The 14,123-nt window shown below is 37.5% G+C and overlaps 1 protein-coding gene across 7 annotated transcripts in view; it reads right to left on the bottom strand.

The window, feature by feature from the left end:
• FXR1 (FMR1 autosomal homolog 1) overlaps positions 1-10,901 on the bottom strand; it is a 55,159-nt gene extending 44,258 nt beyond the window's left edge. For 3 of the 7 annotated variants that reach the window (XM_019737337.2, XM_019737338.2, XM_019737339.2), the window contains exon 1: positions 10,794-10,901. In XM_019737337.2, coding sequence (XP_019592896.1) covers positions 10,794-10,844 — 51 coding nt within the window. In that variant the 5' untranslated portion in view covers positions 10,845-10,901. Of the gene's footprint in view, positions 1-876; positions 964-10,793 lie in introns of those variants that run through there. The other 4 variants (XM_019737341.2, XM_019737340.2, XM_019737342.2 and 1 more) reach the window with 2 other exon arrangements.
• Between the last annotated feature and the right edge of the window lie 3,222 nt (positions 10,902-14,123).

Below are 14,123 nucleotides of genomic sequence, written 5' to 3'. Positions count from 1 at the left end.
TCCAGCTGTAAGACCTGTCACTTTTTCTTCTTTAAGTCTTTCTCAGGATCACTGGTGTGAAATTCAGAGATTTTATTTTTCAATGTATTTGGCACAACAGTGAAAATAACTGTATTTTTGATGCCTTCTCCAATGTGTTGAAGTATTACAACTGATGGCTTAATTACTGAAGCAAACTCATGATAAAATACTGTTCTCTAAACCTGATTAGAATTCTCTATATACTGTGTTTCCCCGAAAATAATACCTAGCGTGACAATCAGCTCTAATGCATCTTTTGGAGTAAAACTTTTATTTTTGTATATATTTTAATATAAGACCCAGTCTTATATTAATTTTCTGCTCCAAAAGACGCATTAGAGCTGACTGGCTAGGTCTTATTTTCGGGGAAACAGGGTATTAGAGGCATTGAACTCAATTTGTTAATATCTTATTGGGCATATTCTCCAACTTGATTAAGTCTCCATTTCCCCTAACTACATCAGGCAAAGTTTACTGCTGTGGATAAATGTGAATTCAAAAACATAACCATGAAAAAGGAAATAGCATAATTTATGTAAAATTTGCCTCAGGTTTTTGTTTTTCAACTGTCACAATGGGTTTATCACTTGTTACCCTTTAATCAATTATCAGTTTATCTGTGGATTCATTCTCTGGCCCCAGACTACCTTCCTACTCCATCAATTCTAACAATTTAACATCTCCGAAATGAGGATGCTTCTTAGAAGAGCTGATAGCCACATGGCAGTCAGGATACAAATGTCACTGATTTAAGCACGCCCAAACTTGGTTTGCTTGAATTGCTGTGACACTTGACTTGTAACCCCTAAACATTCCATTCAGCAAACCATTTAGGAAAGATTTGAGGTTTCTTACCAGAAGGTTGTCCTGTTGACACCTTCTCATAAAATCAAAAAAGCATCCGCATCAAAACTTGCAGAGTGGGTGAAAATTCTTGGAAGAAAATCCTGGAGATAATACAGGAGAGCTCTTTTAAAGAACGTTTGCAACGTCAGTGCTCTCCATGGCACTGAGAAAGATATTGTGAGAAGAAACACACTCATCTGAATGTAAAGATGTTTTAACCAATTTAAGTTTTCTTTTAAATTTATATGCTTTTATTTTCCATTTTATGTATCCATGTATTCTAAGATGATCTTTCAATAAGTAACAAAAATTCTAAAAGATTAAAAAAAAAAACTACCACTTACAGATTAACTGGCAACATTACTTAGTACCTTTTAAAACTGATTCCATTCTCCATACAATGGAATTGTATGGATTTTCAACTCACTTCCCAAATCTATATATGAAAAAAGAACCTATTCCACGACTCTAAACCCAACTTCCAACTATAAAGACATCTCCACCTTTGGCTTACTTTTATATCTCAAGTCAATATGTCAACAGTCAGAATCACCTGTTGTCCTACGGTGTACTTTATACATACATCATCCAATTTACAAAATGAAATAACAGAAAACTGAATACAGCAAACGGTATTTCTTAAATACAGTTCTAAGACAATACAGCCCTATCATTAAGGCATTCACTTCATGTAATGAATTCACTTCTCTCCCATGCATCTTGAATGGTACTAGCGGTACACCATCCTTGAAACACTGAGAAAAAAAATTGTTTTATAATTCAGATGAGAAACTATTAGGTTGAGAAAATGAACTGAGGATCCCAGATGGAGATCATCATAACCTAAGTAATTATACCTATATCTGTATCTATATGTCAATCGCAAACTGAAGGTGAAGCTTCTTGAACTAAGGAACTTGCAGGCACGCAAAGGTGTGCCAGAAGTAAAGCTATTCCCTCCCCCCCACCATGGTAAATCTTCCTGGAGCTTTTGTCAGGTAATTTAAATAATGTATAACAAAACACTTTATGTTTCTGGACTACGTCTACAGTTAACAGATATAAAAAGAACTCATTAGGGTAAGGGGGGAATCTCACTTACTGAAGACACTATGGTACAGTCGAGTTTCACTATTAAAATCGGTCTCATCCACTATTTACTATGTGATAGGTAAAAAAAGAAAGGGCCTATGGCAGTATGGTAAGGAATATAAGACTCCTAGCTTCATTTGCTATCCAATTCTTTGAAACCGATCCAGTAGAAACAGACGTGGAGTAGCAAAAAATTGAAAACAAAATGAGTGTCTATTAACTGGGGAATGGCTAGGTTTCACACAGTAATTTTTACTACGAAATATTTTGTAACCAATGAAAAATTAATACTCCAAGTGAAAATAACCAAGATGTAGATTACCTTATCTTTACAGTTCTCTCTGTATGCACAAAGATCTGCAACAATTATCTGAACTTGACCGGAATAAATATGTACCCCCCAAAAAACTAAATTCAATTTCTACCAAAATAAAAAATGTAGTTTTTTGTATATATCCAGTTATACTGTATGGAAAAAAACCTACAATTTATCTGAATGTGTATCTTTGTACCACTCTACTGAGTATGGAGAAATATCAGGTACAACATATACTTGGTTATAAATGGGTTACCTAAAATGAAGTTGGGAAGAGATCAGGTGGTAAAGGAGAGCAAAGAGAAACAAAAGGGAAAAAAAATTTGGAATAAAACAAGTTTTTATATATTTATGCATTTGTGAAATTACACATATGTATGTAAATGTTTAAAGAATTGAGATAATATCTTAAACACTTTGTCAGCCAGCACATTTTCCACACAGCACATATGTGTATACATCACCATTCCCCACATCTTTTCAATCTTTCCATGTCTAGGGATCTCAAATCTACATTCTAAGTAATGAACTTGTTTGTTTGATGTTTACAACATCTAAAAGATCTGAGTTGTAATTTGATTCCAATAAGCACAAACATACAAGACAGCTACAGCAATCAAAAAGTGTCTTAACTTCAAACTTTTTTAAAGGCATAACTAATATCTATAAATGAAAATTATTTAAAATCAATGGACACATTTCTACAAAGAAGTCTGCAAATTCACTAATTATACAAGATCTGACAATTAAGTTGGCCAACTTGTTGCACCGATGTTGCTAACCTTTTTTGATAGCAGAGGGATGATTCATTATAAATTTGCATCAACTGGACAGTTAACCAAGTTTACTATTTGGAAGTGCTGAAAAGGCTGCGTGAAAAAGTTAAACGACCTGAACTTTTCGCCAACAATTCATGGCTCTTGCAATCACAACAATGCACCAGTTCACACGGCACTGTCTGTGAGGGAGTTTTTAGCCAGTAAACAAATAACTGTGTTGGAACACCCTCCCTACTTCCCTACTGACCTGATCTGGCCCCCAATGACTTCTTTCTTTACCTGAAGACAAAGAAAATGTTGAACGGAACACATTTTGATGACATTCAGGACATCAAGGGTAATACGACAGCTCTGATGGCCACTTCAGGAAAAGTCCTACAACTGCTTTGGAGGGTGGACTAAGGCGCTGGCGTGGATGCATACCTTCCCAAGGGGAGTGCTTCAAAGGTGACCATAGTGATATTCAGCAATGAGGTACGTAGCACTTTCTCCAGGATGAGTTTGCGAACTTAATTGTCAGACCTCATACATTACAGAAATTATTGCATCGCTATGGAATTAAGTTCTATTAACGAAAAAAGTTATTCAAAGCAAGGCTTCATCATTTTTCAGTATTGACCAGTTAACCGTTCTGAATAAAAGAGTAACAATGAAAGTGTGAGAATTTCTTAAGAATGCATTAGCCCTTTGAGCCTCTTGAACTTTGCCTTTGCTCTGGGCCCTCTTCAAATCCTTTGGGTGTACCATTTCTCCCAATAAAGCCACCTTGGGCCCTTGAGCCATTCTCTGCTGCTTGGGTCCACTCCTATTTCTTTGGAATGTACTATCTCTTCTAATAAACTACTCTTTCACCATTAAAAAAACAAAAAAAGAACGCATTAATATCAACTAATGCTTGCATAGCAACAATGTTCTTGGCTTGTTAATTTCACAAGTTTATAATATCCAATAATTCTCCTTGAAAGAGAATGATTTAGGAGTTCCAAATGGCCACCGAAAACTCCTATGACCTTCCTGTTGCGGAGCTGAAGCTCCTTATCATTTTCCTCTTTATTCATAAAGTTCTCTGACAATATCTGAACTTGACCAGAATCAATATATACCACCTAAAAAAATCAAGTTCAGTTTGCATCAAAATAAAAAATGTAGTTTTGTATATATGCAGTTACACTGAGATTAACAATGCATCAGTGTCCAAAAGCCAAGAATGACTGAGTCATTTGTTCATTTAATATATATTCAAGTCCTACTATGTGCAAAGTACACATCAAATCACTACAAAACTTGAAAAGAACCTGAAAAACTATGAGAGCAACAAGTTATGAGAAAAAGTTTTAATATGATTATTCTGAAGAAATTGTTACATGGAAATGCATACTCCTTTGCCAACAGTATTTATAAACTCCCTCAGTTATTACTGGAGGAGACCTCTACTCACCCTCCCAAAAAAGCTAAGCAAAAAATGCTGAGGCTAGATGGAGTATTATTAAGAGACAAATTAAAACAACTGATATAACTGAAATTTAATGGTTCAATTTTTCCATGGCTTTCAACCTCTTTAATGTAAGCATAAATAAAAGGATTGTTATACATGCTAATACATATGTTCAGATTAATAAAGCAATGCCTTGCACTGCTTAATTTTGTTTTCCTTGAACTGTTTATGAAGATTTGGTCCTAGAAAATTTAACAACCATCAAAACAGAGTTTCTTACTATTTGCTAAATACGTGCCAAAGAATCTTCTAAAGCCTTCTGATTCTCAAAAATACTACTTGGCATAGGGAAGACAGTCAATAATACTGCAATAACTACGTATGGTGTCAGATGGGTGATTACTCACCAGGGTGATCACTTCGTAAAGTATGTAAATGTTTAACCACTACATTGTACACCTGGAACTAATACTGTATGTCAACTGTAATTGGAAAATAAATTTTAAAAAAGGCTCTGGCACTCTCAAAAAGAAAAAAAGCTACATGGCAAGATTTCCAAGAAGTGCCACATCATAAGAAATTTTAAATAAGAAGTTACATATGCACATATATAAAGTATTTCAAGTATTAACCGAATACTTTACATAATCAATATAAAGTTCACAATTGAGAATGATAGAAATACATGGATAGTTATACCAGCACAAATTATAATTTGAGCCACATAGCTAGTTTTAAGTTTTCTAGTAGCCATATTAAAATAAGTAAAAGGAAACAGGTAAAATTTTAATAATTTTATTTAATCCAATATATCCAAAATGATTTTAACATGTAATCAATCTTTTAAAACTACGATGTACATTTTTTTTAATACTAAGTCTCTGAAATATAGTGTGTAGTTTATAATTGAAGCACATCTCAACTCAGATTACCATATTTCAGCCCCATGACTAGTGGCTACCATACTGGAAAGAGTAGATTTTTGTAAAGTGAAGACATAGCTCAACTCTTTTCTCCAGGAATCCTAATTCAGTCTTCGTGACTGCCAGTGCGTTAATTAATAGTAATTTATGATTAAAAACTTGATAAGCCATATATTTTGTACTTCAAAAAAAATCACACTACAATGTTTGAAGAGATCAGGCTCTCTGAAGCCTGAAAGATCAGGGTCTGAATCTTGAATCAGCCTCTTATTAATTTTATGGACCAAGATTCACTTAGCCTCAGTTTCCTCAATTGATGGTAACACTATACCCCCTTCATCGTGATTGAGAGGACTACATGAGACAAATTCAAGTAAAGTAGCTGCACAGTCTGATAGTCTGCATGCTCAATAAATAACAGCTGTTACTGTTGTAGAGCTAGATGGGGCCTGAGTGAACTAAGACAACTTGGTGGACTTTACCACTTGATAAATTGTCTATTAAAACTGTCTCATAATGCAAATGAAAAAACCAAGGTCTCACAACTAGTTAGTACAAGATCTAGGGGTCAGTCATGGAACGCATATCGCTCCACACACTACAAAAAAGCTCGTTTGCTACATCCTTAACATTATGGCAAACTCACTTCTTGAGTTATTATCCAGTCAAATGTCTGTCCTGTCTTCCTAACTAAAATGTAAGCTCACTAACCCTAAAATTTCCTTTGAAGAACCTCTAATGCTATGCAAAGGAGACAATTGGAAGTGAGAAGCCCTAGAATCAAATCTCACTTCAGCACAAGTTAACTTAACCATTGCCAGTTTCCTAATATGCGAACTGGGGATAAAAACACATACCTCATGGAGTTCTTGAGAACAAAATCAGGAAATACATGTACAAGCATCATAGAATATCTAGTAAACAACAAGCAAGCATAGAAAACTATTATCTAACTCAAAGACACACAAATATACGATGTAGGAAATATACAGGTGCATAAAAGTAAAAATGTGGAAAAAAGTATGTTTTCTGTAAGTATGTAAAACCAAGAACTTAACAATATATCTCTAGAAAAATAAGATTATTTTTAAATTTGTTTTCATGTTTTTCTTAATTACATATTTTTTTAATACAAAGACAAAAACTACAGGAAAAGTATTTCATTTTTAGAAAAGTCGTGGCCTTTTCATTTACTTAAATCTTAGTTCTTTTACGTTTATAAAAATTGCCCATTTTAAAACATGTCCAACTAAAAATTATCTTTAAAATATGTGGACCTTTGTTTTTAACTTAACAGTGTCCCTAATACTATTAAGACAGCTATCATCTTTTCCTCAATTATTAATCTTCACAAAGAAATCAATAATAAACTATATGAACTTTGAAGTCAATACGCTCTCAGAACACAGCTTCATAGTAGGTCATCATCACTGATGAATAAACCTGCATAATTTAATTATTCTCAAATTTCATTGTATTACATTAAGCCCAAGTAATAAAAGTTTGGAAATGTTGTAAAACTTTAAAATGTTTTGTAGTCAATCACACAAAGGGGAAATTGTACAGCTCTAAAAACAATTAATTCTATCTTTTACAGAGAAGACCTAATACTTCTCACTATCTTAGAGATCACACATTTCCTTGGAACACCACTGAAACTTCCCTCTACATAAGCCAGAAAGTGAGTGACTTACTTTCAACTTATAATGCAAGTTTCAATGTTATTACAAAGCTTAGTATCATATACATCAGTTAAACAGCATTTTAATAACCCCAAATGGGCACAACGTGTTGAGGAGAGTAAATGAAAATGTTCTAAAATAAGACTGTGGTAATGGTTACACAACTCTGTAAATACACTAACAATCACAGAATGTAAATTCTACTTCTCAGCTTTTAAAAAAAGGGGGGGGGGCACTTTATATGGCTAGTAATTAATATAAACCCTAAAATGTCATGCTCCAAATAGAAAAGGCTATAAAAGCAATTTTTTATATAAAATTATATCCTTTACCAAGTGCTTAATTAACATATGTTGCCCATGCTTTCCAATCCACATATATTTATAGGGCTGCAAACAGTTGCATATCAAGTTTTAATTTAACAACTAGACAGAGGGTGCCACAAAAATGTGTACACATTTTAAGAAAGGAAAAAACTATTGAAATTGTAATACTCAATATACACTGATAACAAGAGATGAACACAAGTCATGTATATGCATTTTTTTGGCACCCCCCCACCCCCGGTAGACCCACTGTTAAATTTTTAAAAAGCAAGATATAGCACATGATTTGTCAGTATTTAAAAAAAAAAAGACTTAACTTTAGGTGAAATCATCAGCTTTTTACTGGTTCCAATTAATTTGTGGAATGAAGTTTCAATTCCACCAGAAAAATTTTAATCAATGTCTACAGAGCATTGCCAAAAGGCATGATATTGGCCACTAACCTAATAACTTTGAATTCTTCACTGGTAATTTACATTTAAAACCAAATGTGTCTGTGTTTTACGGGAAGGGAAAGGAAGGGGAGAAAAGGAAGAGGAAAATCAGAATCACCTGTATACTGAAAAAAAAAACAACTGAAAGAAAAAATACACCAAAACGTTAACAGCTGTTATCTCAAGGAAATTTTTTTCAAAATTCCTTCACTAACCACATATTATTTAAATTAGAAAAAATAAAAAATAAAATTACTGCTACACTAAATGAAAGAAGACAAAATCAAAAGGCTACAGGTAAACTATGTGATTCTACACATAGGACATTCTGGAAAATGCAAAAGTATGGGAACAGAAAACACCCTAGGGTCTGGAGGTTGGTTGACTACAAAGGACCATGAGGCAAATTCTAAGATAGTGAAATACCATTCTACCTCTTCATAGTGGTGGTGGTGGTTACAAAATTGTTATCATTCATCAAACCTCATATAATTGTGTATTAAAAAGGTAAATTTTACTATATGCAAATCTCAATTCATAGCTAAAATAATTTGTGCAGTAAGTCAATTTTTTTCCAAGTGGGAAGTTTCATGGGATAAAAAATTCTGGGTACCACTAAACTATTTCAAACCTCTCATTTTACACACACACGCCCACCCACCCACCCACCCAGACCCAGGGAGATGTTCGGGTCCATTACGAGATTGACAATGATTAAGCAGAAGTACAGACCTAGAATTCCCATTTAACTACAAAATCCTGGGCTTCTTCTACTTCACCATTCTCACTCTTCCAAAGTTTTAAAGACCACTTTCCACAAAGTACACATACAAGTGGATTATGGCAGAACATAAAATTCCAAACGTTCAAGTAAAATTATTTTAATACACAAAAAAATGTGGCTAGGGGTTCTTCCCAACCTTTGCCAAAGAACTTAGATTTTTAGGTAACAATGAATGATGGAGTCCAAGTCTAAATAAGTAAAATCAAGCTGATTTGATAGAAATCAATAAACACTTTAGAGTTCCAAAATGGAGACATTGATTTATTGTGACTTGATTAAAAAAATACTAAGGAATCAAAATAAGATTGTGTAACAGTCTTTACTAAAACTTTCAATAATCTTAAATAAATCTTATAAAAAAAGAAATGAAGAAACCATACTTAGCTACAAAATGGTGTTCTATCTACCATCAGCAGGCTGTAAAATTTTAAGACAAAATAATTCTAATTTTCAATACGACAGAAAAAAAATGTATGTCTCCATTACACAAGAACTGTATAGCCAAACAGAATTTGAAACTTTTCCACCGGGGCAGGGGTGTTGATGCAAACATGCTGAACCTTATTTACCCCTGATATTAAAAGTATGGTATCCCATTCTTTGTGCACTGTGCCATAACTCTATCTACAGTAGTTCAGAGAAGGCAATCACTAGGTTTCCATAAGAACAGAAGTCGGTGAAATAGCTACTCAAATTTTACGTAGGTCCTTTGACACAAAGTTTTAAACCTAGGCTGCTAATATAACTAGTCGTGCATTAAGACTCCTTCCCACCAGTCACGGCTTTTACTTTATGTTGACCACTTAAGGAGATTTAAACTTGTAAAAAGCTTAGGGAGATCTTTTTAGATGCCAACTGTGATTTCCCACTATGCAGGTTCCACGTGACAAAACAAACCCACATAGCTCATCAGTAATCTAAGAAAGGAAAAAACGCTGAAAATAGGAAATTAGGGCCACCAAATAAATTAACATCCCGTGGGATAAAAGATACGCTGAAATGAAACCCAGTGAAAATACATTCTGCGCACGCACAATACTCCTGTATTAGAAGAAGGCCCCTTCATAAAAATAGCCAAGACTCTCAAACATTTGAGATGCTGGCTTAGTGAGATTGACTGACAGACAACAGCTGGGGAGACTTTGTATTGATCTAGTAACATCTTGGCATACTTTGGAAGAATTCGCATTACAGACCGTTACAATGGCAAAACTAAACTGTAAGGATTTCATTTTCAGTTATGTGACCACCCATACTGGAAGCCCCTACTAAATTCCTCTACTCTCGAACTCCTCTTCCGTTTTCCAGCCCCGATCCCATATAATGAATCTCCTTCCTTTCGATGGATACAAACAAAAAAACCTCGTGGGGGAGAAAAATAAAAATCAATACCTTCCCAAAACACTAGGTAAATGATATAAACGAGTCACCTCCCTACCTGATCCATTTCACATTTTAAATCTTACTTTAAAAGCCTACAACTCTCGCCTTTTCTTCCGTAATAGAGGGGCACAGGCGCCGCCCAATTTCCCAGGCCGCAAAGAATTCAACCCGCCACATTTCAAGGTTTTTAAATATTTTTTCTCTTTGATCCTAACCCTCAATTCCGTACCCAATTCTCCTTCAGACACTAAAGTTTATTAGCCTCAAACCCTATACAAAGGTGAATTCTTAAGATTCCGCGACGTGCCCCACCTCGGGGGTGGGGAAGGGTCGGAGCAGCGGGCTGAGGCACTCCCGCACGGCCCAGTCCGAGGGGCGGGGGAGCGGCCGTGACCACACAATCCCACCACCTCCTTTCACGACTTCCCCACCTCCCGGCGCTCAGGCCTGCTCCCAAGGAGCTCCTCGCCGCCCAGCAGCGACTCGGCTTCTCCTCACCGGCCCGCCAAGGATCTGACCAGCACCCAAGAAGATTCACAAGTAGGAAAACGCAAGAGGTGTCCGACGTGTTGTTTTAAAACATAACGGAGCCCAGGCCCCCGAGACCGTTAAACCGCGGGGTTGAGGGGGGAGAAGCGAGAAAGGCAGCGGCCTCGGACTTTGGCCTAGTGGTCCTTTTCGACCCCAAACCTCACTCTCCGGGACCACCAACCCTCCCTCAAACCTGCCTCAGCCCCAAGAAGACCCGACAAAGCGGCAAAAGGGTCAGTACCTTGTAGAAAGCCCCGTTGGAGCCGCGAACCTCCACCGTCAGCTCCGCCATGTTGGAACCGCAAAGGCCGCTGGGAAGAGATTCTAGAAACTTTCCAACCAGAGGAGGAGGGGGAGGGGCGTGAAGGGGGAGGGGGAGGGGCGGGGAACACAGGGCGGGGACTGGGATCCCCCGCCCCACACCCCTGGGGTCTCACCGAGCAGTACCGACTCGCCTAGTGGGATCCCTCCGCTCCTTACATCACTCGCTCTGGGCCCCGCCCGCCGCCGCCGCCACTGCCGGGTTCTCCTACCGAAACAATCGCCTGACCTTTGCTGACCCGTCCTACGTCCCCGCCCCCCAGTGCCCGCTGCTTGCCGGTTCCTGCCGGTCGGTGCCTCCAGCCGCCCCGGAATGAACTACTCGGACACTGCCTGCCCCTTGCATCTGCATTCCAGTGCTCTTGGGCATCCTGCCCTTAAACTTCTTGACGTGCTGGCGGCCCTGGAGTAGCTTCTTCACCTAGGGAAGAGCCACCTTGGGGGCTCCAGTTGCCCATTGACAAAGCATTTTGAGGGACTAAGGGAGCATAAAATTGTACATACTGTGTGCTCCAAATTCTTTCGCCTGGCTCTTTTAAAAAAAAAAAATCGGTGGCGTTCTCTTGACTCAAATTTCACATTTCCACACCTCCTCACACAGTATAGGAGCCCTCTCCCCATCTGTTAGCACTTTAGCTGTTTAAAACTGTAGGTATTTTGAATTCAACTTAGATGTGTTAACAAACTGCAACAGAGTTTAGGTTAATATCCATTGCTGGAAGTAGTCAGGGAAACAACTGAGCGGGAGACCATGTTTTCCCCTGCGGCAATGCATGCGAACATCCACAAACAGGATCAAAGCAGAATCAACTTGTATGGCTTGTCTACCAGAACCGACACCAATACTGTAAGCATTATGACAGAGCTACTTTGAATATTTTAACAATATTAAAACTCTTTCCAAAGGCAAGACGCTTTGAAATAATACTAGGACTTTTTTATGTGTGTCTTGTGTTACCATTCTGACAGAAAAATTCTAAAAAGATGCTTTGCAGCAACTTTATTCTCTCAAGGAAATGCCCACTGGCTCAGCCTTTCTGGGGAAAGAGGGCAGGCTCCTTAAAAAAAAAAAGGGACATTTGATCAGCAACTCTACATCTCCAGTGGCTCCAAACAGAAATGGTGGCTGCAAAAGTGCTCAGTATTGTATTGCTATGTACAAAATGTTCTTCTAAAAATGTTGATAATTGTGAGGAGAACTAAATACCCATCAGTGATGGGCTTCATCTATCCAACTCTTTATAAACCATCCTGTATGATCTTTCAGAATAGTAATGCCCTGGTTTGCTTTTTTGCCCAACAGCCTTGTTGAGATATAATTCACATACCATACAATTCATCCATTTAAACTGCACAATTCAATAGTTTTTGTATATTCAGAACTGTGCAACCATCTCCACAATCAATTTTAGAATATTTTTCATCACTCCAAAAAAAACTCCTGTACCTATTGGTGGTCACTCCCCATTTCACCCGAACCCCCCAGGCCCTAGACAACTACTTATCTACTTTCTGTCTCTATAGATTTGCCTAGTCTAGACATTTCATATAAATGGAATCCTACAATATGGCCTTTTATTCTTTGAGAGAACATAATGTTTTCAACTTTCACCTATGTTGTAGCATGTTACAAGTTTCACCCATGTTGTAACATCACTATTCAGTCCTTTTTATTGTCAAATATACCATTGTATGGCTATACCATGTCATTTTATTTATTCATTCATCTCTTGATAGGCACGTGTGTTATTTCCACATTTTTAGTTGTTAGGAATAATGCTGCTGTAAAGAGTACTGCATAACTTATTGTATAGACAGATGTATGTTTTCATTTCTCTTGGGTATTGGTATTGTTGGCTCACAAATACTCCATGTTTAACCTTTAGAGGACTTGCCAGACTCTTTTCCAAAATAGCTGCTCCATTTGAATTCCCACCAGCAATGTATGAGCATCCTAGTTTAGCTTTAAGGTTTTTTTTAAAAAAGATTTTTATTAAAAATATAGCTAACATACAATACTATATTAGCATTTGGGGTTTCTTCAGATAAAAACCCTAAGTGGGATTACTGGGTCCTTCATTTTCTCTTCTTATATCCTTTCTTTTAAAGTCTACTTTGTATGGTATAAGTATTGCTACGCCAGTTTTTTTTTTCCATTTTCATGAAATATTTTTTTCCATCCCTTTGCTTTCAGCCTGTGTGTGTATCTTTCAATCTGAAGTGATTCTTAGGCAGCATATGTAATAGTTTAGTTTTCTTATCCATTCAGCCCTCCTATGTCTTTTGACTGGAGCAATTAATCCATTTATAATGAAAATAATTGTTGATAAATATGTAGCTGTGATGCAAATGTTGTTACCCTTGATATTGTCCCATGGGCGTCTTAAACTATTCTCATTTTTCTTTATTCTTTTTCTCTTTTTTTCTGATTGGATGTTTTATGCTACCTTGTTTCCAAACCACTGATTTGATTCTCTGCTTCATCTAGTCTGCTGGTGATTCGTCCTAGTGCAGTCTTCATTTCAGTTACTGTATTCTTCACTTCTGACTGGTCCTTTTTCAGTGGTTTCTATGTCCTTTTCTTACGCTTGCTCTGTCTTTGTTGAAGTGCTCACTAAGTTTATTGAACATCCTTATAACCATTGTTTTGAACTCTGTCTCTGGTCGGTGCTTGCCTCCATTTCATTTAGTTCTTTTTCTGGACTTTTCTCCTGTTCTTTCATTTGGGATACATTTCTTTGTTTCCTCTTTTTGGCTGCCTCTCTGTTTGTTTCTACGTATTAGGTAGATCTACTATGTCTCCCAGTCTTTGCTGGGTGGCCTTATGCTGGTGTCCTGTGGGGCCCAGTGGCACAATCTACCTGGTCACCTGAGCTGGGTACTCCAGGTGTGTTCGTTATGTGGGCTGTGTGTGCTCTCAGTGATAGTTGAGACTTGATTGCTGTTGGCATGTCAGTTTGTGGGATTGACCTTCAGGCTGACAAGCTGTGGGGTTTGGCCATATCCACAGCTTAAGGGCTACTGCCGGGGAGGCTTACCCCACTGAGTGGGATTCGCCCCAGGGGCTCTGGTGCCTGTTGAGACCATCCTTTTTGCCACTTGTGGGGCTAATTGGGCAGTCCTCTGCTGTGGTCTGAAGCCAACCTCCAAGTATTTGGTTCTGGGGCCTCTTTGGGGAGGCTCTGGTGTAGGCCCAAGTTAGCCACTGACTGTTACCATCCGGGGGCTACCTTGTAGTAGCTACAAAGCA

The sequence above is a fragment of the Rhinolophus sinicus genome, linkage group LG01 (assembly GCF_036562045.2).
Source record: "Rhinolophus sinicus isolate RSC01 linkage group LG01, ASM3656204v1, whole genome shotgun sequence".
Lineage (NCBI taxonomy): Eukaryota > Metazoa > Chordata > Mammalia > Chiroptera > Rhinolophidae > Rhinolophus > Rhinolophus sinicus.
The sequence above is the reverse complement of the archived record's forward strand: the minus strand, read 5'-3'. Positions and strand labels throughout refer to the sequence as shown.